The 24,351-nt window shown below is 48.5% G+C and overlaps 1 protein-coding gene across 3 annotated transcripts; it reads right to left on the minus strand.

The window, feature by feature from the left end:
* Nucleotides 1-750: 750 nt before the first annotated feature.
* PPP2R3C (protein phosphatase 2 regulatory subunit B''gamma) lies at nt 751-23,226 on the minus strand. Of its 3 annotated transcripts, XM_038756484.1 has the most exons (14): nt 23,144-23,226; nt 21,073-21,200; nt 19,542-19,646; nt 17,868-17,921; nt 17,268-17,326; nt 15,967-16,064; nt 14,822-14,892; nt 14,215-14,347; nt 12,697-12,752; nt 12,541-12,616; nt 11,485-11,621; nt 5,414-5,551; nt 2,780-2,839; nt 751-1,291 (listed from the first exon to the last, which is right to left on the minus strand). In XM_038756484.1, exons 1-14 carry the CDS (start codon nt 23,208-23,210, stop codon nt 1,103-1,105), a joined length of 1,371 nt encoding a protein of 456 aa, XP_038612412.1. In that variant the 5' UTR covers nt 23,211-23,226; the 3' UTR covers nt 751-1,102. The 3 variants fall into 3 exon arrangements, with proteins under 3 accessions (XP_038612412.1, XP_038612413.1, XP_038612414.1); XM_038756485.1 differs by lacking the exon at nt 17,268-17,326 and having other exon boundaries at nt 17,809-17,921; XM_038756486.1 differs by lacking the exons at nt 751-1,291; nt 2,780-2,839; nt 5,414-5,551 and adding an exon at nt 6,296-6,868.
* Nucleotides 23,227-24,351: the final 1,125 nt, after the last annotated feature.

A 24,351-nucleotide genomic window follows, 5' to 3' on the forward strand; every position in this document is an offset into this window, starting at 1 on the left:
GTGGCTGCTCAAGGAAAACTTGCAAGGAGGCATTAAGTCTCATCCCTTCAAGGAACTAGTAAACGAATTCTTGGGGTTTTTTCTCCTCTCCTTTAAGAATGAACAGTAAAGAGTAATTAGTGTGTGTCTCCACCTGGCTTTAGTAGTCCCAGACTGGCACAGTAGACCAGTTCGGTGCCAGAGGTTGCTGCCTTGTCTGGGGCCCCAGCTGCACACAATAGGCACTTAAATACTTTAGCTACTGATACTACTAATAGTAACAATGGTATTTAATAATGGCATTTATTAAGCTTTTACTATGTGCAAAGCACTGTTCTAAGCGCTGGTATTTAAGCACTTACTATGTGCCAGGCACTGTTCTAAGCACTGGCGTAGATACAAAGGTAATCGGGTTGGACCCAATCCCTGTCCCACACAGGACTCACGGTCTTATCTCTAAAACGGGGATTGAGGCACAGAGAAGCGCGACTGCCGCCACAGAACCACATCCTAAGCGCTGGGGAAGTTCACAGGTTAAGTTAGAGCCCCAGAATAGCTTGCAAGAGTATGGTGGGCGGGCAGTGGCCGAAGTGGATAAAATGACAAGTAGGTTCAGGAGCCGGGAAAAGTGGCGCCATAGCCAGGCACGGCCCCCAAATTCCTCCCTTCGCTCTTGGGAAACGAGGGGTGGCGAGCCCCTCCTCACCCGAGGCCACCCGCCGAGCCCCAGTGGGGAAGTCTGACGATAAGAAAGACAAGGTCAACTCAAACTTCACGGTATGCGTAGTTTATAAAACAGCGGCTTACGAAACAATACCACCTCTGCCTACACCAGTCATCCTTTCCGAAGAAACAGTTCTGCCTTTAAAAATTCTCTAACTGACGTCACTGCCTGCCTGGCTCCGGCTGGCGGGCCCGTTTTCTTTTTAACCAGCGGGCTACGGTTCAGGGTTTGCCGGCTTTAATTTCCTCAACCTCCTAACAAGTCCTATTTCCACGTCGAGTTTTCAGCAGGGCCCACTTAGAGCGCCGCGGACGAACAAAAATTCCGGGTGCCCGGACCTCCGCTGAGGTCTCGGCTTCCGGGGGCCGGAGCAGCGGTGGCGGCGGAGGCCGTTGGAGGTCATGTGTCTTCAAGGTCCGCTGCGCCGTCGTTATCGTTGGCTACGAGGGCCTCTCTGTTCTCATAGGTCCAGAAGCCATTCAGATCGATTAGAATGGCGGTGACCGTGTCACCTTGATTGCTGTTGATTAAATCCTGCAGGGTTATCTTCAAGGGATCCCTGGGTTTCACCATGTCGAAGATCTCATCCTGCAAAAGAGAGTTTGGTGGAGACGTGAGGAAGGGAATCATTCCCCCGGGGATGAAGCGGTCGCGGTCTCTGGAGCTTGGACCTATCTAAAATCCAGAATTCTTGTCTTGAGGCCAAGTTGATGTCTTCACGTTCATTCTGTCTAACCCACGCTCGGCCGATAAGCGGACTTCTTTATTAGCTGAGCAAGCAGGGCCCTGTCTGTCTACCCAGGGAGGGAGACGGTTCAGGCCCCTTGTAGGGGAGTGAGGCAGGGGGCCGGGGCAAGGAGAGCTTGGGTGAGCCGAAATCCAGCCTCAGGTGTCTACACTGCCAGGCTCCGTGAATAAGCCGCAATAACGGGGAAGGGAGTCCTTCCCCGAGCCGAGTTGCAAAGCTTCACCGGAAGAAAGCAGCAGCACAGTCTGCCCTCATCCTGGATAAGTTCTAATAATAACAGTGGGAATAATCACTATGGTATTGAAGTGCTTCCTATGTGCCCGGGGTGGATACCAGCAGAACAAATGGGTTGGACCCAATCAATCAATCAATCAATCAATCGTATTTATTGAGCGCTTACTATGTGCAGAGCACTGTACTAAGCGCTTGGGAAGTACAAATTGGCATCACATAGAGACAGTCCCTACCCAACAGTGCGCTCACAGTCTAAAAGGGGGAGACAGAGAACAGAACCAAACATACCAACAAAATAAAATAAGTAGGATAGAAATGTACAAGTAAAATGAATAAATAAATAAATAGAGTAATAAATATGTACAACCATATATACATATATACAGGTGCTGTGGGGAAGGGAAGGAGGTAAGACGGGGGGATGGAGAGGGGGACGAGGGGGAGAGGAAAGAAGGGGCTCAGTCTGGGAAGGCCTCCTGGAGGAGGTGAGCTCTCAGCAGGGCCTTGAAGGGAGGAAGAGAGCTAGCTTGGCGGATGGGCAGAGGGAGGGCATTCCAGGCCCGGGGGATGACGTGGGCCGGGGGGCGATGGCGGGACAGGCGAGAGCGAGGTACGGTGAGGAGATTAGCAGCGGCGGAGCGGAGGGTGCGGGCTGGGCAGTAGAAGGAGAGAAGGGAGGTGAGGTAGGAGGGGGCGAGGGGATGGATGGATGGCCTGGAAGCCCAGGGTGAGGAGTTTCTGCCAGTCCCCGTCCCACATGGGGCTCGCAGTCTCCATCCCCATTTTACAGATAAGGTCACTGACGCCCAGAGAAGGGAAGTGACTTGCCCAAGGTCACACAGCGGACGAGTGGCAGAACTGGGATTAGAACCCGTGACCTTCTGACTCCCAGGCACTCTATCCACTCAGCCCCGCTGCTTCTTGTACAGTAGCAACTTCCCCTAGTGCTCCCGGGGCTTGAGCCAGGAGCAACGGGAGGGAAATTCAACTTTAACAGGAGTGACTTGGCTGTTTTCACTTGGCTTTCCAATAAACGTCACAAGTCTACCGTCAATACTAAACTGGGACTTGACAGAACGAAGGGAGAGAGTGACCTTGACATCCTGAAATGAAACGGGGTCTTGTCCGTGGAGCTTCATTAGTTCCTGGATAGCCTGCGGAAAAGAAAATAGTGACTGAGCAAAGATAAGCGTTTCGATTCCAGAAACGATGAGGCGTGGACTTGAACGCGGTGTGATTTGGGACAATGCCGGCCTCTGAAGCATGGAGGAGTCTGCGACCGCAGCCAAATGTAAACCCGAGGGCTGGGGCCGAGCCACACGAGCAAGAACCACCCCAAGGGAGAGTTTTTTGGGTTTTTTTTTTTTAATAATAGCATTTATTAAGCGCTTACTATGTGCAAAGCACTGTTCTAAGCGCTGGGGAGGATACAAGGTGACCAGGTTGTCCCACGTGGGGCTCACAGTCTTCATCCCCATTTTCCAGATGAGGGAACTGAGGCCCAGAGAAGTGAAGTGACTTGCCCCAAGTCACCCAGCTGGCAATTGGCGGAGCCGGGATTTGAACCCACGACCTCTGACTCCAAATAATAATAATAATGATGGCATTTGTTAAGCACTTACTATGTGCAAAGCACTGTTCTAAGTGCTGGGGGGGCCTACGAGGTGATCAAGTTGTCCCGCGTGGGGCTCACAGTCTTAATCCCCATTTTACAGATGAGGTGACTGAGGCTCAGAGAAGTTAAGTGACTTGCCCAAGGTCACACAGCAGACAGGTGGCGGAGCTGGGATTCAAACCCATGGCCTCTGACTCCAAAGCCCGTGCTCTTTCCACTGAGCCACGCTGCTTCTCTTAATAATGATAGCATTTATTAAGTGCTTACTACGTGCAAAGCACCGTTCTAAGCGCTGGAGAGGGTACAAGGTGATCAGGTTGTCCCACGCGGGGCTCACGGTCTTCATCCCCATTTTCCAGATGAGGGAACTGAGGCCCAGGGAAGTGAAGTGACTTGCCCAAAGCCACCCAGCTGACAATTGGCGGAGCCGCGATTTGAACCCATGACCTCTGACTCCAAATAATAATAATAATGATGGCATTTGTTAAGCACTTACTATGTGCAAAGCACTGTTCTAAGTGCTGGGGGGGCTACGAGGTGATCAAGTTGTCCCACGTGGAGCTCACAGTCTTAATCCCCATTTTACAGATGAGGTAACAGGCTCAGAGAAGTTAAGTGACTTGCCCAAGGTCACACAGCAGACGTGGCGGAGCTGGGATTCGAACCCATGACCTGTGACTCCAAAGCCCGTGCTCTTTCCACTGAGCCACGCTGCTTCTCTTAATAATAATAATGATAGCATTTATTAAGTGCTTACTAGTGCAAAGCACCGTTCTAAGCACTGGAGAGGGTACAAGGCGATCAGGTTGTCCCACGCGGGGCACACGGTCTTCATCCCCATTTTCCAGATGAGGGAACTGAGGCCCAGGGAAGTGAAGTGACCTGCCCAAAGCCACCCAGCTGACAATTGGCGGAGCCGGGATTTGAACCCACGACCTCTGACTCCAAAGCCCGGGCTCTTTCCACTGAGCCACGCTGCTTCTCTGAGAGTTGCGTGGGGCAGCCCTTTCCGCTCGTGTGGAATTTGGGGAGCCGCGACCCGACCGCTCCGGACAACAGAGAACCGATTCATCAGCAGTGGCTGACCCGGGGTGGCAGGGTGGCATCAGGGCACCGTGGGAAGAGGAAGTGGCACAGCTGAGTTCGGAGCAGATTCCCCGAGAGCAGTAAGCCCACCTACAGAAAGATGCCTATGGCACTCCTGCTAAAAAAAAGGAAGAGGGATGATTTGCTAACTGAGCGCTAAGTTTATTAGGGAAGAGACAAAGTTACGCGTGAAAGAAGCCTCAAAGAAGGCCGCTCTCCCTCCTACTGAGAACGTGAGCCCAAGGAGGGACAGGGGCTGTGACTGATTATCTCCGATCGTCAGTGCTATCCCACTATTATTGAGTTATCAATCAATCAATCAATCGTATTTATTGAGCGCTTACTGTGTGCAGAGTAAGCGCACAGTATATTGTGTGGTCTCTATATATTGCCAATTTGTACTTCCCAAGCGCTTAGTACGGTGCTCTGCACATAGTAAGCGCTCAATAAATACGACTGATGACGATAGCAGATGCTTGGTGGGGTATCTCAGAGCCACGCGCCCGGGGTGCTTGGTCAAGAGGTGGCACGATGACGGAGAAACACACTTCCACAGAGGGTGGTGGCCAAATACCAGCCCTGTGCGTTCAACTGGTTAGAACAGCCATGCTTCAAGTTTAGCTCTGAACAGCCACTTTTTCCTTCACTCTGTAAACGTCCACATGACTTTTCTTTCAAATATACCCCAGCCAAAAAATTCTCCTCCTAGTGCTTTTAATCTGATCAAATTAGTTTGCTTTGTAGCTAGCTTTGAAATTCAGGGGAGACACACTACCATTTCCTTCCAGAATCTGCAGCACGGATTCCTTTCCTCTACTGGAAACACTCGACAAATGTTGCCAATTTGTCCTTCCCAAGCGCTTAGTACAGTGCTCTGCACACAATAAGCGCTCAATAAATACGATTGATGATGACGATGACAAATGATGTCAACGTGCCTCCCGGGGACCGCCGTGAACAATGTACTAGAGGGAATGCTGATGAAACACGGCGTACGGGGATTGACGCTGATCCTCGACAGACTTACCCGGAAGAAATAATTGAGGGAAAAGACATTCAGGAAGCCTCTGTTCTCTATGTCGAGCAGTTTAAAGATGTACTGCAGAGCTGCAGGTTCCTTGCGATTTTCTAACGCCAGCACAAAATCCAAGTAGGTTTTATAATCCTACCGGAAAAGAAAATGGTACTCATTAAGGGGGCAACCCAGAGTTAACTCCGACAAGGGGAGCGGTTTTAGACGAGATGGGGTGGAAAAATCATGCAACTGAGAGATGCTGAAGTGGAGTTTTGGGGGTTTTTTGTATCCACCTCTGCCTCATTCCACTAAATGGGCACCACCCATTCCCTAAGCCCACAACATGCAGGAGGGAGGCCTTCCCTTGAAAGAAAAATCAGGAATCCCGAACACAGGCGGCCGGGGTTCTGCTACGGGCTGTCTGGAAATACCTTTCTCTCCTGGGCCCGTCGGACCCCCTCCTGGGCAGCCCCGACTTAAACGCCTCTGCCTTATTCCACTAAATGGGCACCACCCATTCCCTAAGCCCACAACATGCAGGAGGGAGGCCTTCCCTTGAAAGAAAAATCAGGAATCCCGAACACAGGCGGCCGGGGTTCTGCTACGGGCTGTCTGGAAATACCTTTCTCTCCTGGGCCCGTCGGCCCCCCTCCTGGGCAGCCCCGACTTAAACGCCTCTGCCTTATTCCACTAAATGGGCACTACCCATTCCCTAAGCCCACAACATGCTGGATGGAGGCCTTCCCTTGAAAGAAAAATCAGGAATCCCGAACACAGGTGGCCGGGGTTCTGCTACGGGCTGTCTGGAAATACCTTTCTCTCCTGGGCCCGTCGGCCCCCCTCCTGGGCAGCCCCGATTTAAACGCCTCTGCCTTATTCCACTAAATGGGCACCACCCATTCCCTAAGCCCACAACATGCAGGAGGGAGGCCTTCCCTTGAAAGAAAAATCAGGAATCCCGAACACAGGCGGCCGGGGTTCTGCTACGGGCTGTCTGGAAATACCTTTCTCTCCTGGGCCCGTCGGCCCCCCTCCTGGGCAGCCCTGACTCAAACGCCTCTGCCTTATTCCACTAAATGGGCACCACCCATTCCCTAAGCCCACAGCATCCAGGAGGGAGGCCTTCCCTTGAAAGAAAAATCAGGAATCCCGAACACAGACGGCCGGGGCCTGAGAGCTCAAAGCACCCTGCCACCGCACAGCAGCCGTACACGATACGCCAGCCCCGCAAATAACCAAAAAACGAACCAAAAAACCCCTATCCTCCTTCCCTCATTCCAGGGCAGAGTCAAATTAGATCTGAACGAAGGTTGATCCAAGAAACTTTACGCTTCGGCGTTTTTTCTGGTTTTCTCGTCCAGTTCCCCTCGGACGCCTTCCTGCCAACAGCCAGCTGTGGGAGTCCCCCACAGAGCGTCCATTGTGCTTTCTTCCTTCCAGTAACCGTCCGCTCAGTTTCTTTTCGTCCTGCCGAACAAGGCCGGGGTGTGATCTTGGCTGTAACTGGGCTAGTTCCTCCGCCCACCCAGAAACACTAATCACCCAGCGACCCACGACTTTACTTCAGGTACGTTTAGACCGGTACAGGCCACCCATGGGTGTGTAGGCCTCTCCTTCGGGTCTCCCCCTCCTCCTGCCCGAGACACGTCCTCGCAGCCTTCCTCGGTGCTCCCCATGGTGAATTCTTACTCCACTAATAAGAATAAAAGCCTTATTCTTATTTAGTGGAATAAGGCAGAGGCGTTTGAGTCGGGGCTGCCCAGGAGGTGGGCCGACGGGCCCAGGAGAGAAAGGTATTTCCAGACAGCCTGTAGCAGAACCCCGGCCGCCTGTGTTCGGGATTCCTGATTTTTCTTTCAAGGGAAGGCCTCCCTCCTGCATGTTGTGGGCTTAGGGAATGGGTGGTGCCCATTCAGTGGGATAAGCCACCCCCTGTGCCTTAAACTGGACTTTTGTGCCCAAGTCCTTTCCATCTGAAAATGCCTGGGGAGGCTAACAACTTCACCACCACTTGGCCAGCTTCCTCTTAATCGCGGGGGCCGGTAACCGCAGTTCTGTTGGAACTACGATCCTAGACGCCTTAAAGAACTCAAAAGTCCCACCGTTTTTCTCCTCAATAACGTTAAGGCACAAGATCGGCCCTTAGGAGTTTTCTAACAAAATGGACCTTTGGTTGGCTTGTAGTCCTTACGGAGCGCTCAGTTCTGCCGTCAGACCTTGCTGAGAGCTCACCTCCTCCAGGAGGCCTTCCCAGACTGAGCCCCTTCCTTCCTCTCCCCCTCGTCCCCCTCTCCATCCCCACCCTTCTTACCTTCTTCCCTTCCCCACAGCACCTGTATATATGTATATATGTTTGAACATATTTATTACTCTATTTATTTATTTTACTTGTACATATCTATTCTATTTATTTTATTTTGTTAGTATGTTTGGCTTTTGTTCTCTGTCTCCCCCTTTTAGACTGTGAGCCCACTGTTGGGTACGGACTGTCTCTGTATGTTGCCAATTTGTACTTCCCAAGCGCTTAGTACAGTGCTCTGCACATAGTAAACGCTCAATAAATACGATTCAACCAGCGTTCTGACTCGAGTGCAAGTCGGCAGTTAGGGAATGGTCTTCCGACAGCGCGAGTCTGTTTGGGCTCGGCACGCTGGGTTATGAAAGAAACGGTTTGTGCGCATGCGTGGCGTCAGAATGGGTGGTTCCTGCTGCGCGAGATTTTTCACTTTTTACAAAATGGTACCTGTTAAACGTCTACTACGTACCAGGCACTGTACTAAATGATGGGGTAGTTACCGGATAATTGGGTTGGACACAGTCCCCATCCCACATAGGACTCACAACCTTAATCCCCAGTTTAAGGATGAGGGAACTGAGGCATAGAGAAGTTAAGTGACTTGCCCAAGGTCACTCAGCAGACAAGTGGTGGACCCAGGATTAGAACCCGGGACCTCTGACTCCCAAGCACGTGCTTCCCACTAGGCCTGTATATATGTATGTGTATACATATATGTATATGTACATATATGCTCTGCACACAGTAAGCGCTCAATAAATACGATTGATGATGATGATATATATGCAAATGTATATATGTTTGTATGTATTTATTACCCTATGTATTTATTTTATTTGTACATATTTATTCTATTTATTTTATTTTGTTAATATGCTTTGTTTCGTTGTCTGTCTCCCCCTTCTAGACTGTGAGCCCGCTGTTGGGTAGGGACCGTCTCTCTACGTTGCCAACTTGGACTTCCCAAGCGCTTAGTACAGTGCTCTGCCCACAGTAAGCGCTCAATAAATACAATTGAATGAATGAATGAGTGAATGAATAGGCCATGCGGCTTCTCCAGGATTACTCAAAACATGATAATGCAACCCTTGTGTTCTAGGAGAACTGTGTGAGCTGTGTCTGCCCCGTGCTGTTACTGCTGCTGCAATCGCGTAAAGCTACTAGCTGGTTTACCATTCCACCTTTTCCCTTATTAGTCCGCTGAAGTTGCCATTTTTCTACTTGTCCAGTTTAAACAGTTATTTACCGGGAGCTACTAAAAGGGGTGGTTAATTTCAAGGCCAACAGACAGCCACACTAATTAGCACAACTCCAAAGCCGTAAGACTCACCTAACACTCGTGAGCAAAAAAATAAGAACTTGAATGAAAATTGAGGCTATGCCCCTCAGCACTATTTCTTCACTCTTTAAAACACCTGCTTACTTAGGGAAGCAGGGTAGCCTAAATGGACACAGCGTGGGTTCGGGACTCAGAGGACCTGGGTTCTAATTCCAGTTCGGTCTCTTGCTTGCTGCGTGAGCTTGGACAAGTCACTCAACTCTTTTTTTTTTTTTTTAATGGCATTTATTAAGCGCTTACTATGTGCAGAGCACTGTTCTAAGCGCTGGGGAATTTACAAGGTGATCAGGTTGTCCCACATGGGGCTCACAGTCTTCATCCCCATTTTATAGATGAGGGAACTGAGGCCCAGAGAAGTCAAGTGACTTGCCCAAAGTCACACAGCTGACAAGTGGTGGAGCCGGGATTTGAACCCATGACCTCTGACTCCAAAGCCCGTGCTTTTTCCACTGAGCCACGCTGCTTCTAATAATGATGGCATTTGTTACGCGCTTACTGTGTGCAGAGCCCTGTTCTAAGCGCTGGGGGGGATACAAGTTGTCCCACGTGGGGCTCACAGTCTTCATCCCCATCTTACAGATGAGGTAACTGAGGCTCAGAGAAGTGAAGTGACTTGCCCAAGGTCACACAGCAGACACGTGGCGGAGTCGGCATTCAAACCCATGACCTCTGACTCCAAAGCCCTTGCTCTTTCCACCAAGCCACGCTGCTTCAGAGCAACTCTTCCCTTCTAGATTGTGCGCAGGGAATGTGGATGCTTGTTGTTGCGTGGTACTCTCGCAAGCGCTTGGTACAGTGCTTTGCCCACTGAGCGCTCAATAAAAATGACTGAATTGAATGTGTAAAACGGGAGTTCAATACCTGTTCCCCCTCCTAATTAGGCTGTGAGCTCTGTGCGGTGCAGGGACCGTGTCCAACCTGATTATCTCGCATCCCAGCACAATGACACAGAGGGAGCACCGAAGTACGATGCTTAATTACTATTATTGCTTGCCGGCACAAGAAGCATGACCACACTTGGACAAAGTCCCTGGCAGGGCCGGGCCCAGGGCGATCGCCCAACACAAGCCCCTCAGGAGGATCGGGCAGGGGAGGGGATTAAAGGGCAGAAATTCACACCTAAAAATGTCACCCCACCTGCCCCTTCCATCCTTCAGTCCAGGGTGGTGGACGCTGCTGCAGCCCCTCCCCGCCACAATGGACACTGGAAAGCTCCGGTCCACCTCTCCTGGGTGCAATTCTCCAAAGTCTCAGGCAACGGGTAAGGGGGGAGAAGAGAAGGGCCCGAAAGGGGCCAAGAGTTGCAGAGAAAGCACGGTGGGAGTGGCAAACAGGGAGAGAGCCAACTGAGGAGAGGCTGCAGCGTAATTACCGAGTTGGAAGAAGGCCCTAGGCGGGGACGAAGGATGGCCGAAATTGGGAAGGGGAAGGGAAAATGGAGCGACAGACAAAGGGGAGATAGAAATAAGAGGGAAATAAGAGACAGAATAGAGGGTCTGGAGGATGGAGGCAGGGGAATAGGAAGACAGACAACAGGAGAAAGGAAGAGGCCCAAAGAAATCAAACCATGATTTGATTTCCCAAGCTCTTAGTACAGGGTTCTGCACACAGTAAATCAATCAATCAATCGTATTTATTGAGCGCTTACTGTGTACAGAGCACTGCACTAAGCGCTTGGGAAGTCCAAGTTGGCAACATCTAGAGACGGTCCCTACCCAACGGTGGGCTCACAGTCTAAAAGGGGGAGACAGAGAACAAAACCAAACGTACTAACAAAATAAATAGATATGTACAAGTAAAATAACTAAATAGAGTAATAAATATGTACAAACATATACATATATACAGGTGCTGTGGGGAAGGGAAGGAGGTAAGATGGGGGGGATGGAGAGGGGGATGAGGGGGAGAGGAAGGAAGGGGCTCAGTCTGGGAAGGCTTCCTGGAGGAGGTGAGCTCTCAGTAGGGCCTTGAAGGGAGGAAGAGAGCTAGCTTGGCGGATGGGCAGGGGGACTGGGGGCATTCCGGGCCCGGGGGATGACGTGGGCCGGGGGTCGATGGTGGGACAGGCGAGAACGAGGTACGGGGAGGAGATTAGCGGCGGAGGAGCGGAGGGTGCGGGCTGGGCTGGAGAAGGAGAGCAGGGAGGGGAGGTAGGAGGGGGCAAGGTGACGGACAGCCTTGAAGCCCAGGGTGAGGAGTTTCTGCCTGATGCGCAGATTGATTGGTAGCCACTGGAGATTTTTGAGGAGGGGAGTAATGCTAAATAAATACCAGTGAAGGCCTTAAGGAGAGAGAAGGAAGAGAGAGACAGAAGCAGCCTTTGGGAGAGTGACAGATAGTTAACTCCTGGAAGAGAGGGAAGGAAATGGCTTTCAAGTAGGAAAACGACTCCCTCCCTCTCGAGCCTAGGCAAAGCCCAGAAAGCGTCTCTCCAAGGCCCAGCAGTACCATTTCTCCATCATAGGTAAGACACTCCTGGAAGACCCGATCCAAAAAGACGTTGGTCATAGTTGCTGTCCCGTAGCGGGAGAGTTCCTCCTTGCTCAGCATGCCGTTGTGGTCCTTGTCGAGGTTGAGATATTGGCCTAGGGAAGGCAGAAACAGAAGACAAACATTTTTGCCTCATCTGGAGAGAATGCAGGAATGGGCTCTAAAAAGGAGACAGAAGAATCAGCATTTTAATTAGACTTTGGTTTAGAAAAATCTGTTTCTGGGAAAAAAATTTTTTTATGGTATTTCCTAAGCACTTAATGTGTGCCAGGCAACGTACTAAACCCTGGGGTAAATCCAGGCTAATCAGGTTGGACCGAGTCCGTGTCTCACAAGGAGCTCACAATCTTATTCCCCATTTTATAGCAGAGGGAATAATAATAATAATGATGGCATTTTAGACTGTGAGCCCACTGTTGGGTAGGGACTGTCTCTATGTGTTGCCAATTTGTACTTCCCAAGCGCTTAGTACAGTGCTCTGCACATAGTAAGCGCTCAATAAATACGATTGATGATGATGATTTGTTAAGCGCTTACTATGTGCAAAGCACTGTTCTAAGCGCTGGGAGGGAATACAGGGTGATCAGGTTGTCCCACGTGGGGCTCACAGTTTTCATCTCCATTTGCCAGAGGAGGTAACTGAGGCTCAGAAAAGTTAACTGACTTGCCCAAGATCACACAGCAGACATGTGGTGGAGCCAGGATTCGAACCCATGACCTCTGCCTCGAAAGCCCTTGCTCTTTCCACTGAGCCATGCTGCTTAGGGAACAAAGGCACACAGAAGTGAAGTGACTTGCCCAAGGTCACGCGGCAGACAAGTGGCAGAGCCGGGATTAGAAGCAGATCCCTCTGAATCCCAGGCCCATGCTCTACCCACTAGGCCATTCTGCTTCTTGAAAACTGCTAGTTTCAGTATTTAATTCTCAGCCGGCTTTTTTAGGCATTTCATGGTTAGTGTGTTCCAGAGCAAAGATAATACGGGGATAGTATAAATACAAATATTACGATCATACCATAAACCCTCAGGGCAGATGGAGCAGAAAACCAATTTGTCTCTTGACTTTCTTTGGAGAGCTCTTCATCCCTTAACTAAGGAACAGGACAGAGATTCATTTAGAGCACAGAAAAAGCATAGGCAAACAACGAATAAAGTGTAAAAACTCGTTTACCTCCAATAAGTCATCTAGGAAACTGCACGCCAAAATATCCTGTATTTTTATCTTCCCTAAAAGGACATTTGAAAATCATGATTTAAGTGCATTTTTTTTTTCCAAGAAGAGAGTCATCCCATAATGTGTATATGTATACATGTATATATGTTTGTACATATTTATTACTCTATTTATTTATTTATTTTGTACCTATCTATTCTATTTATTTTATTTTGTTAGTATGTTTGGTTTTGTCTCCCCCTTTCAGACTGTGAGCCCACTGTTGGGTAGGGACTGTCTCTCTATGTTGCCAATTTGTACTTCCCAAGCGCTCAGTCCAGTGCTCTGCACACAGTAAGCGCTCAATAAATACGATTGATGATGATGATAATGTGTCACCTGCCTGGCTCATCGCCCAACAGTCCTTTCGATTTTCCGAACTTTCCTAAACAATCCCCTCTCTGCCCCTGATCGCATAAAACCTAGCGCTGAGGAAAAAGCAGCAGGAAGCGCTCAGCTGTCACTGAAAATGCCGGATTTAAAACACCATTTGCCCACAGCCATTTTGGCCTCCCACGATACTGCAACGGATTTGGCAGTGTAAATGATGTGAACAGGCAGAAATGATCCCTGCTGACAAAGAATTGGACAGCTCTATTAATTTTTTAATTGGGCTGGGGTCCCTAAGGAAGTGAACGGGTAATTTTCCAGGATCACCTGAGTCCCCCGCTAAGGCAGGGGCTCTGAACTGTTTGACTGGGAAGGACTTCCCGCGTTTCATTCAGCTGCCAGAGCTGCACACAGAAAAGAATTCAGGTTCCCAATCCCTATGAATTAGACGGTTTTAGCTTCTCCCCCTCTAGACTGTACGCTCACTGTAGACAGGGAATGTGTCTACCAACTCTGTACTGAGTGTTCTGCCCACAGAAAGGGCTCAGTAAATAAGAACCCTCTGTGTCACTTCCACCAAAAGGTACAATTCTTCAAAAATACACAGATCAGCCTATTCTAGGTGCAAGGATAATAGTCTCTATCTTTTGCCGGCCATGGGTACCTAATCAATCGATCGATCGTATTTACTGAGTGCTTCCCGTGCGCAGAGTGTTTGGGAGAGTACGATATAGTAATACAACATCATCATCGTCATCAATCGTATTTATTGAGCGCTTACTGTGTGCAGAGCACTGGACTAAGCGCTTGGGAAGTACAAATTGGCAACATATAGAGACAGTCCCTACCCAACAGTGGGCTCACAGTCTAAAAGAGTTGGTAGCCAGACGGACAGAGTTAATTAGAAGGACTCCCGTAACGTTCCCCCTAAGCAACCATGAAAGAGTCTCATCCCCAAATTAGCTCATAGTCCTGCCCAACTCAGGCCAACACAGAGAAACAAAGACGGGTGCAGCAGTGATCTGGGCAAGAGGGACAAACAAGGCCCTCGGGGGAAAAATGCTTTCAGAGTCTCAAGACATTCCCCTCACTTTTGGGACGAAAAATATGCCCCCCACGATTCCCAAGTTTGACAGATGGTTGTACCTGTTCTGAGAGGGTCTAAAAAGAAGAAGAACTTCCTAACTGCAGTGCAGACGTAGAAAGAGTAAAAAGATTTCTCTAGTCCATCCAACTGGGGTAGAGTCGGTATAAGTTCCAAAATGTAGTTTTCTAAATCCTGAGAAAAGAAGAAGTTCAGTAGAGGAACACTTAATTTTCACTTATACTAGTGGCTACTATATTTACTTATTAAAAATTAACAAGTGGTAATATCCTATAACGCCCAAATTAATTTTATGACCATTTTTTCCTCTCCCGGGAGTTTCTAAATCCGGGGTGGGGAGTTGGGGGATATGTGGGGAGGATTCCTCCTATCAACAGAGTAAAAGAATGGCCAATTTGCTCCTTGTCTGCATGCCCTGAACACTGATTAGGTAGAATATTGTGTGCTTGATTAATTAAGTATTCCTTCAAGTGCAAAGCTAGGCGGCTGGCCTGAATTCCCTTCAGGCTTTTCTCATTCTTAGGGGCCGCCCATCCTATGGTCGTCTTTTAAGGACAACTTCCCATCAGACCTAACCCAGCTCCAAACTGCCCTCTCTTCTCCATTACAAGAATTCAACGGCTGAAGTGGCCAGTGAAACTCGCTTACCGATTCCCGGAGGTAACCCTGTCCGGCCACATCGTACAAACTCAGGCCAATTCTTGTCTGGTGGAGCCACACTGTAAAATAAGGGTGGGACACAGAGGCAAGATTTGGCCCTTAGCATTGAACATGAGGCCAACCAACCCAAAAGAAACGAAAACTCAGTCCTCCCTCTCCACCCCATACTTAAACATTAATCAGTTATCAGCTGAAAGACCTCAAGGACCTCAAGTCACCTGGGAATAAATGGCAGATTGATTTTTTATTTATTTACATATTTATCCATTTATTTATTTATTTATTTATATTTATTTACTTATTTATCCATTTATTTATTTATTTATTTGCTCTATTTATTTATTTTACTTGTACATACCTATTCTATTTATTTTATTTTGTTAGTATGTTTGGTTTTGTTCTCTGTCTCCCCCTTCTAGACTGTGAGCCCACTGTTGGGTAGGGACTGTCTCTAAAGGTTGCCAACTTGTACTTCCCAAGCGCTTAGTCCAGTGCTCTGCACACAGTAAGCACTCAATAAATACGATTGACTGATTGATTGATGAGATTCGAATACACTAGATATAAATAATGGTGGCATTTTTTAGGCACTTATTCTATGCCAAGCACTGTTCCAAGTGCTGGGGCAGAAGAAGATTAGATCGGGCGCATGGGGCCTGCAATGTAAAAGGGAAGGAGATGAGGTACTTTGGTCCTGTTTTACAGATGAGGAAACAGCCACAGAGAAGTTGAGTGACTTTCCCAAGGTCAACAGAGCAGGTCAGCGGTACAGCTGAGCCTAGAACTTGATAATAATCATCATGGTATTTGTTAAGCACTTACTACATGCCAGGTTCTGTACTAAGCGCTGGGGTGGATACAAGCAAATCGGGTTCGACAGAGTCCCTGTTCCATGTAGGGCTTACAGTCTCAATCCCCATTTTACAGATGAGATAACTGAGGCACAGAGAAGCCAAGTGACTTGCCCAAGGTCTTGCCTGACCTTGAATGACAAAAAGGGTACTCTAGTTTTAGAACTTTTCGGACAAAAAATGGAGGAGAATCAGATTACAGATCACACTGGTTTGGAATTTACTCACAGGTTTTTAGAAAATAAAAATGTTTTTTCCCGAATGCTACTCGTTATTACCTACCTTTCCTCATAACATAATTAAAGAACTGCATGATGGAAACCCTTCCATAGCGATCGACGTGAAGCAGTTTGGCAAAGACCTTAGCTGTGAAGAACTGCCTGCGAAACAAGAGCTAAATATTAAAATACAGTGGTCTGAAATGCTAAAGATCAACTACAATGTCGGAGTTTTCTGAGCAAAAAACCATTTTTTGTTCAGCAACTTGAACAAAACAGCGAATAATACGCAGAAACTACAATACAGTTTATGCACGGAGGGATATTAGAACCAGGTAACCACAGGGCTGGAAAGGACCAAGAGAGACCTTCTGATTCAGCCTCCTGCCTTGAGACGCCAAAGCGGTTTAATCTTTTCTTAAACATCACAAGGGAAGGACACTTCATACCACATCATCAGTGGTATTTACTGAACACTCACTGTGTGCGGAGCACTGTACTAGGCATTTGGGAGAATGCAACAGAGTTTGCTGACACATTCCCTGTCCAAAAACAATCTAGAAGAGGAAGACAGACATTAATATAAATAAATGATTTATATTATATATATTCCTTGGTAGCTCATTCCGGTTTCATCACTCCCAATATGCAACCTGAACTTTCTTGCTTTAAGGTACTATTCCTTTAAGGGTCTATTTCCTTGTTATTTCGTCCTCCGGCTCAATCCCCATTGAACAGATGAGGTAACCGAGGCACAGAGAAGTCAAGTGACTTGCCCAAGGTCACTCAGCAGACAAGAGGCAGAGTGGGATTAGAACCCAGGTCTTTCTGACTCCCGGGACCGTGCTCTATCCACTAGGCCATGCTGAAATCAATCAATCACTCAATCATATTTATTGAGCGCTTACTATGTGCAGAGCACTGTACTAAGCGCTTGGGAAGTACAAATTGGCAACATATAGAGACAGTCCCTACCCAACATTGGGCTCACAGTCTAAAAGGGGGAGACAGAGAAAAAAAAAACCAAACATACTAACAAAATAAAATAAATAGAATAGATATGTACAAGTAAAATAAATAAATAAATAGAGTAATAAATATGTGCAAACACATATACATATATACAGGTGCTGTGGGGAAGGGAAGGAGGTAAGATGGGGGGGATGGAGAGGGGGACGAGGGGGAGAGGAAGGAAGGGGCTGAAGGAAGGGGCTTATTTTCACTGAAAATAAGTGAACTGTCCAAATTTAAACCACTCTGATTATTTTTGCATTTCCTCTGATTGATTGTCTATCCCCTGGAGAGAATGAAACGCTCGACATAAAACTCAAGCAATACCGTACTCCGCTACTCAACGCCTCTTACTTGCACTTGGGTCCGGCTTTCTCACCAACCTTCAAGAAGTTTTCATAATTGATCATCGCCTTCTCCCCAACCATCATCATCATCATCAATCGTATTTATTGAGCACTTACTATGTGCAGAGCACTGTACGAAGCGCTTGGGAAGTACAAATTGGCAACATACAGAGACAGTCCCTACCCAACATTGGGCTCACAGTCTAAAAGGGGGAGACAGAGAAAAAAAAAAACAAACATACTAACAAAATAAAATAAATAGAATAGATATGTACAAGTAAAATAAATAAATAGAGTAATAAATATGTACAAACATATATACAGGTGCTGTGGGGAAGGGAAGGAGGTAAGATGGGGGACGAGGGGGAGAGGAAGGAAGGGGCTGAAGGAAGGGGCTTATTTTCACTGAAAATAAGTGAACTGTCCAAATTTAAACCACTCTGATTATTTTTGCATTTCCTCTGATTGATGGTCTATCCCCCGGAGAGAACGAAACGCTCGACATAAAACTCAAGCAATACCGTGCTCCGCTACTCAACGCCTCTTACTTGCACTTGGGTCCGGCTTTCTCACCAACCTTCAAGAAGTTTTCATAATTGATCATCGCCTCCTCCCCAATCATAGGGGGTGTTTGATGCTTGTCCAGCAGGAACCACAAGTTCTTCAAAAATGGCAATAAAGGGGTGGGGTAAGCATCGTGATCAATTTTTAACCCAGCTGCGGTCAAGCAACCACGACCGAACGGGCGCAATGGGTCTTTTCCTACTTCTTCCTTCCTGCTCCCTCAGACATCTGCCTTCGCACAGTTGAGAAGGTAAGTCTCTATGGGCTTGGGGAGGGAGGGATGCGAGTGAGAGAGGGAGTGAATGGGTGAGTGTGTCCATCTGTATGAGGATTGAGTAGGTGGGTAGGTGTTCCTGAGTGAATGAGTGCCCGGGTGTGCCTCTGCGGCTAGCTATGCAGTTGGGCATGCCTGACTGTCGAAAAGGAATGGAAAAGAAGAAAAAACGTGTGTAAAACTCATCTTGAAACTGGTCGAAGAGCAGGTAATTCCAGTGGGGTCTGCACGGGAGGTACCGAGTCATTAGAATCTTCTAATTAAACCTAAATATTGTCAGTTTATTCGATCAACTCTACATTTTCCCTTTTGCCGCTACATCGCAACAAACCACGGGACCGCAGTGGGGTCCAGGTGGCGTGTATTAAGTGCTAGGGTAAATACCAATCGGTCAGGTGGGGTACAGTCCCTGTCCCCGTCTAAGGAGAAGCTCAATCAGGTGTTGCCTCTCCACGGTACGGGTGAGGAGTCTGAGGCACGGGAAAGCAAAGTGACTCCCTAAAAGTCACACAGCAGGCACGTGGCGGGGCTGGGATTACAATAATAATAATGGCATTTCTTAAGCGCTATGTGCAAAGCACCGTTCTAAGCGCTGGGGAGGTTACAGGATGATCGGGTTGTCCCACGGGGGGCTCACGGTCTTCATCCCCATTTTACAGAGGAGGGAACTGAGGCCCGGAGAAGCTCGGGGTTCACAAAAAGGTCCCGGTTCTGGGCTAACCCGATGCCACGGCTGATTCTAAGAATCGGCCCGCTTTTCATTTAGCAGGGTGGGCTGAGGTTCAGGGGGTGAGGAAGAGCCTTGATGGTGAGGGGCTTCAAGGGATGCTGTGTCCAAGGGCCTGCCAAGGGACAGAAAGTCCCCCCACCCTCCGCTTCCCCCCGACACCAGCGAGGGAACGAGAAGCCTCGAGGGGTTGCTGTCAGAGCCTACTGGGGAAACGACCTCGGTGCCTGGTGGGCCCTCCAAATCATCATCAATCGCATTTATTGAGCGCTTACTGTGTGCAGAGCACTGTACTAAGCGCTTGGGAAGTACAAATTGGCAACATATAGAGACAGTCCCTGCCCAACAGTGGGCTCACGGTCTAAAAACGAGGCCCAGCCGCACCAGAACTCAGCAAGGGGCACAGGGTGTGCCCGGGTGCAGCGCACTCCGAGTCGGGCAGGTCGAGAAGGGCTTTGGGGCTGGCTTGCTCCCGGCAGGGGTGAGGGGAATTCCCGGTTCACACGTGGAGCTCCCGTCTGGCTTCGGGACCAAGTGGAGCTCCCGTCTGGCTTCGGGACAACCCCCACCTTCCCAAATCTCCAGCACACCTCAAGCTAGGCCTGGCCCTGCAGCCCAACCACGCCTCTAATGGGCTGGAAAACACCCCATGGGCCCTCCTCGGTCCCCGAGAGCTGGGGTCCCTGCCTTAAACGAACTTCTCTCTATGCTCTTACCTGCAATTCTTCATTATCCAGCAGCTCCCTGCTTTTCCTCTGCAGGAAGACGGCTCTAGATTCCTCTCTTAATTTTTGCAGCAGGACTTCATCCTCCGCCGGCAACTAAAAACGTAACGGCCCGCGATCAAACACGGCCCGTAAAACGTGGGCGCAACAGGTAAAGGAACGGTACCGTCTCAGCGTCGCTATTTCAACCCTCCCAAGTGTCCTTCTTCATCATCGTCATCAATCGTATTTATTGAGCGCTTACTGTGTGCAGAGCACTGGACTAAGTGTCCACTCAACTTTATTTGTCTGTAAACTCCTCTAGGCTGTAAGCTCACTGTGGGCAGGGGACGTGTCTACCGACTCGGTTGTACCGTACTCGCCCAAGTGCTTAGCACACGGATTGACTACTTCAACCATTTCTCCTGGTAGTTTTGAAGGTGACAGGCTGCTGCTGCTGAAGACTCAGACTGATGCAGGACAATTCAGGTGGATCAAGTTCCGCCTTGCTCCGAACTGACTTGTTCGGTTTTTCCTGGATAAGGAAGCAGGGTCCCGAAGTTGGCCAACTTGACCGGAACAGAGTGGGCAAGTCTGCTGGGAGAAGGGGGCGCTTAACAAATACCACTAAAAACCATTCATTCATTCATATAATCGTATTTATTGAGCGCTTACTGTGTGCAGAGCACTGGACTAAGCGCTTGGGAAGTACAACTTGACAACAAATATCATCATCGTCGTCATCAATCGTATTTATTGAGCGCTTACTGCGTGCAGAGCACTGGACTAAGCGCTTGGGAAGTCCAAGTTGACAACATATAGAGACGGTCCCTGCCCAACAGCGGGCTCACAGTCGAGAAGGGGGAGACAGACAACAAAACATGTGGACAGGTGTCAAGTCATCAGAATAAATAGCAATGAAGCTAGATGCACGTCATTAAGAAATTAAATAGAATAGTAAATATGTACAAGTAAAACAGAGTAATAAATCTGTACAAATGCATATACAGGTGCTGTGGGGAGGGGAAGGAGGTAGGGCAGGGGGGATGGGGAGGAGGAGACCAAAAAGTAGGGGCTGTGAGCGTGGCTCAGTGGAAAGAGCCCGGGCTTTGGAGTCAGAGGTCATGGGTTCAAATCCCGGCTCTGCCAACTGTCAGCTGTGTGACTTTGGGCAAGTCACTTCACTTCTCTGGGCCTCGGTTACCTCATCTGTAAACTGGGGATTAAAACTGTGAGCCCCCAGTGGGACAACCTGATCACCCTGTAACCTGGGGACAGCGCTTAGAACAGTGCTTTGCACACAGTAAGCGCTTAACAAATACCATCATTATTATTATTATTATTATTATCTGGCCAGCTCGCTGGTCCAGCCTGGAAGAGGTCTGTCCCAAAGGAATGGAGTTATTGGGTGTGTTTTGGACGGTAGCTGCCCTGACAGAGTCTTCTGTTTGGGGGTTCAGGGGCCGGATGACTGAGACACCAACAACAAGGCCGACTTACATTTCCACGGAAGTTTTAAACTTTGCTTAAAGAGAACACTTACCCTATAGTAAAAACGGGGAATAACCTTGTAGAATGCATTCACGCTCTTTCTACCTCCTTTCCACTCTGTGAAATACATGGTGAACAAATCCATTTCTTCATCTTTTCGTTCCTGTTCACTTTTCTTTGCTGGTTAAAAAAAAAAAAATCAGATGATTCTAAGTTTAATAAATATTAACACAATAAAATGAATAGAATAAATATGTACAAGTAAAATAGAATAATAAATATGTACAAACATATATTCATTCATTCAATCGTATTTATTGAGCGCTTACTGTGTGCAGAGCACTGTACTAAGTGGGAAGGGGAAGGAGGTAAGGCGGGGGGGATGGGGAGAGGAAGTACGACTGATTGATTAATAATGGCATTTATTAGGCGCTTACTATGTGCAAAGCACTGTTCTAAACACTGGGGAGGTTACAAGGTGATCACGTTGTCCCAAAGGGGGCTCACAGTCTTAATCCCCATTTTACAGATGAGGTAACTGAGGCCCAGAGAAGTGAAGTGACTTTCCTAAGGTCACACAGCTGACAGTTGGCGGAGTCGGAATTCGAATCCATGACCTCTGACTCCAAAGCCCAGGCTCTTTCCACTGAGCCATTGTGCTTCTCCCAGTAGAGTAATAAAAAAATAAAATGTACAAGTAAAGAGGAGCAATAAATATGTACACATATCCAACTTGTACTCCCCAAGCGCTTAGTACAGTGCTCTGCATTCATTCAATCGTATTTATTGAGCGGTTACTGTGTGCAGAGCACTGTACTAAGTGCTTGGGAGGTACAGGTTGGCAGTAGACGGTGAGCCCACTGTTGGGGAGGGACCGTCTCTAGATGTTGCCAACTTGGACTTCCCAAGCGCTTAGTCCAGTGCTCTGCACACAGGAAGCGCTCAATCAATACGATTGAATGAATGAATGAACATCCTCTGCACACAGTAAGCGCTCAATCAATAGGATTGAATGAATGAATATACACATATACGGGCTGGAGGATGGAGGTAAGGCGGGGGGGATGGGGAGGGGGAGTATGACTGATTGATTGTATATATGTTTGCACATATTTATTACTCTATTTATTTACTTATTTATTTTACTTGTACATATCTATTCTATTTATTTTGTTGGTATGTTTTGTTTTGTTGTCTGTCTCCCCCTTCTAGACTGTGGGCCCACTGTTGGGTAGGGACCGTCTCTAGATGTTGCCAACTTGGACTTCCCAAGCGCTTAGTCCAGTGCTCTGCACACAGGAAGCGCTCAATAAATACGATTGAATGAATGAATGAACATACCCTGCACACAGTAAGCGCTCAATCAATACGATTGAATGAATGACTGAATATACATACATACAGGGACTGTGGGAAGGAGGTAAGGCGGGGGCGGTGGGGAGGGGGATTATGACTGATTGTATATATGTTTGCACATATTTATTACTCTATTTATTTTTTTATTTTACTTGTACATATCTATTTTGTTAGTACGTTTTGTTTTGTTGTCTGTCTCCCCCTTTTAGACTGTGAGCCCACTGTTGGGTAGGGCCTGTCTCTATGTGTTGCCAACTTGTACCTCCCAAGCGCTTAGTCCAGTGCTCTGCACACAGGAAGCGCTCAATAAATACGATTGAATGAATGAATGAACATACCCTTGCACACAGTAAGCGCTCAATCAATACGATTGAATGAATGAATGAATAAATATACATATATACAGGGGCTGTGGGATGCAGGTAACGCTTGGGGGATGGGGAGGGGGAGTATGACTGATTGATTGTATATATGTATATATATTTGTACATATTTATTACTCTAGTTTTTTATTTATCTTACTTGTACCTATCTATTCTATTTATTTTATTTTGTTAGTACGTTTGGTTTTGTCCTCTGTCTCTCCCTTTTAGACCGTGAGCCCAATGTTGGGTAGGGACTGTCTCTAGATGTTGCCACCTTGGACTTCCCAAGCGCTCAGTCCAGTGCTCTGCACACAGTGAGCGCTCAATAAATACGATTGATTGATTGATCGATCGGTCGATTGACGGATGGATGGCAGGGAGCGGCGGCCCGCGCCCACTCACGCTCCGGGGCGGTGACGGTCCGCGCCAACCGTCGCCTCAGCGCCTCTCTCCAGCCCACGGCGGCCATGGCGGCCCCACTGGGGCTAGGCCTTCCGCCGGAAGTGGGCGGTGAAGCCCTCAGGGAGAGCCACACTTCCGCCCACTTGGGGCGCCCCTTGACGTCACTTCCGCCCCGACCACGGCCCGCTTGGGGCTCCCCGTGACGTCACTTCCGGCCCCTCGACACCCGACGACGAGCATCAGGCCCATGTGGTTCCGCCCGCTTGAGGCTCCCCGTGACGTCACTTCCGGCTCCCGCCCTCTCCCCCCCAGGAGCCTCAGGCCCCCGCTGGCCCACCTGGTTCTGGTCAGTAAAGTGGGGGAGACGCCCCCCTTTCCGCCTTGCCCTCCCTTAGAGGCGTCCATCACTGGGCAGGCTGCGGGGGAGACGCCGCCCGACGTAGTCCAGGCGGCCCCGCGGCCTAGGCCGCCCGCGCTGCATGCTGGGACTTGTAGTCTTTCCCCCCCCCACCCCGGGGCCTGAGGGGAGGTTGATGGGGTGGAGTGGTTTAAGGGAATAATAATAATAATAATAGTATTAAGCGCTTACTATGTGCCAAGCACTGTTCTCAACGCTGGGGAGGGTACAAGGTGATCAGGTTGTCCCACGTGGGGCTCACAGTCTTCATCCCCATTTCACAGACGAGGTAACTGAGGCACGGAGAATAACAATAATGATGGTGGTATTTGTTAAGCGCTTACTAGGTGCCAAGCACTGTTCTCAACGCTGGGGAGGGTACAAGGTGATCAGGTTGTCCCACGGGGGGCTCACAGTCTTTATCCCCATTTTACAGATGAAGTAACTGAGGCATGGAGAATAATAATAATGGTGGTATTTGTTAAGCGCTTACTATGTGCCAAGCACTGTTCTCAACGCTGGGGAGGGTCCAAGGTGATCAGGTTGTCCCATGTGGGGCTCACAGTCTTCATCCCCATTTTACAGACGAGGTAACTGAGGCACGGAGAATAATAATAATAATGGTGGTATTTGTTAAGCGCTTACTACGTGCCAAGCACTGTTCTCAACGCTGGGGAGGGTCCAAGGTGATCAGGTTGTCCCACGGGGGGCTCACAGTCTTCATCCCCATTTTACAGATGAAGTAACTGAGGCACGGAGAATAATAATAATAATGGTAGTATTTGTTAAGCGCTTACTACGTGCCAAGCAC

This window comes from Tachyglossus aculeatus, chromosome 14, assembly GCF_015852505.1.
Source record: "Tachyglossus aculeatus isolate mTacAcu1 chromosome 14, mTacAcu1.pri, whole genome shotgun sequence".
Taxonomy (NCBI): Eukaryota; Metazoa; Chordata; class Mammalia; order Monotremata; family Tachyglossidae; genus Tachyglossus; species Tachyglossus aculeatus.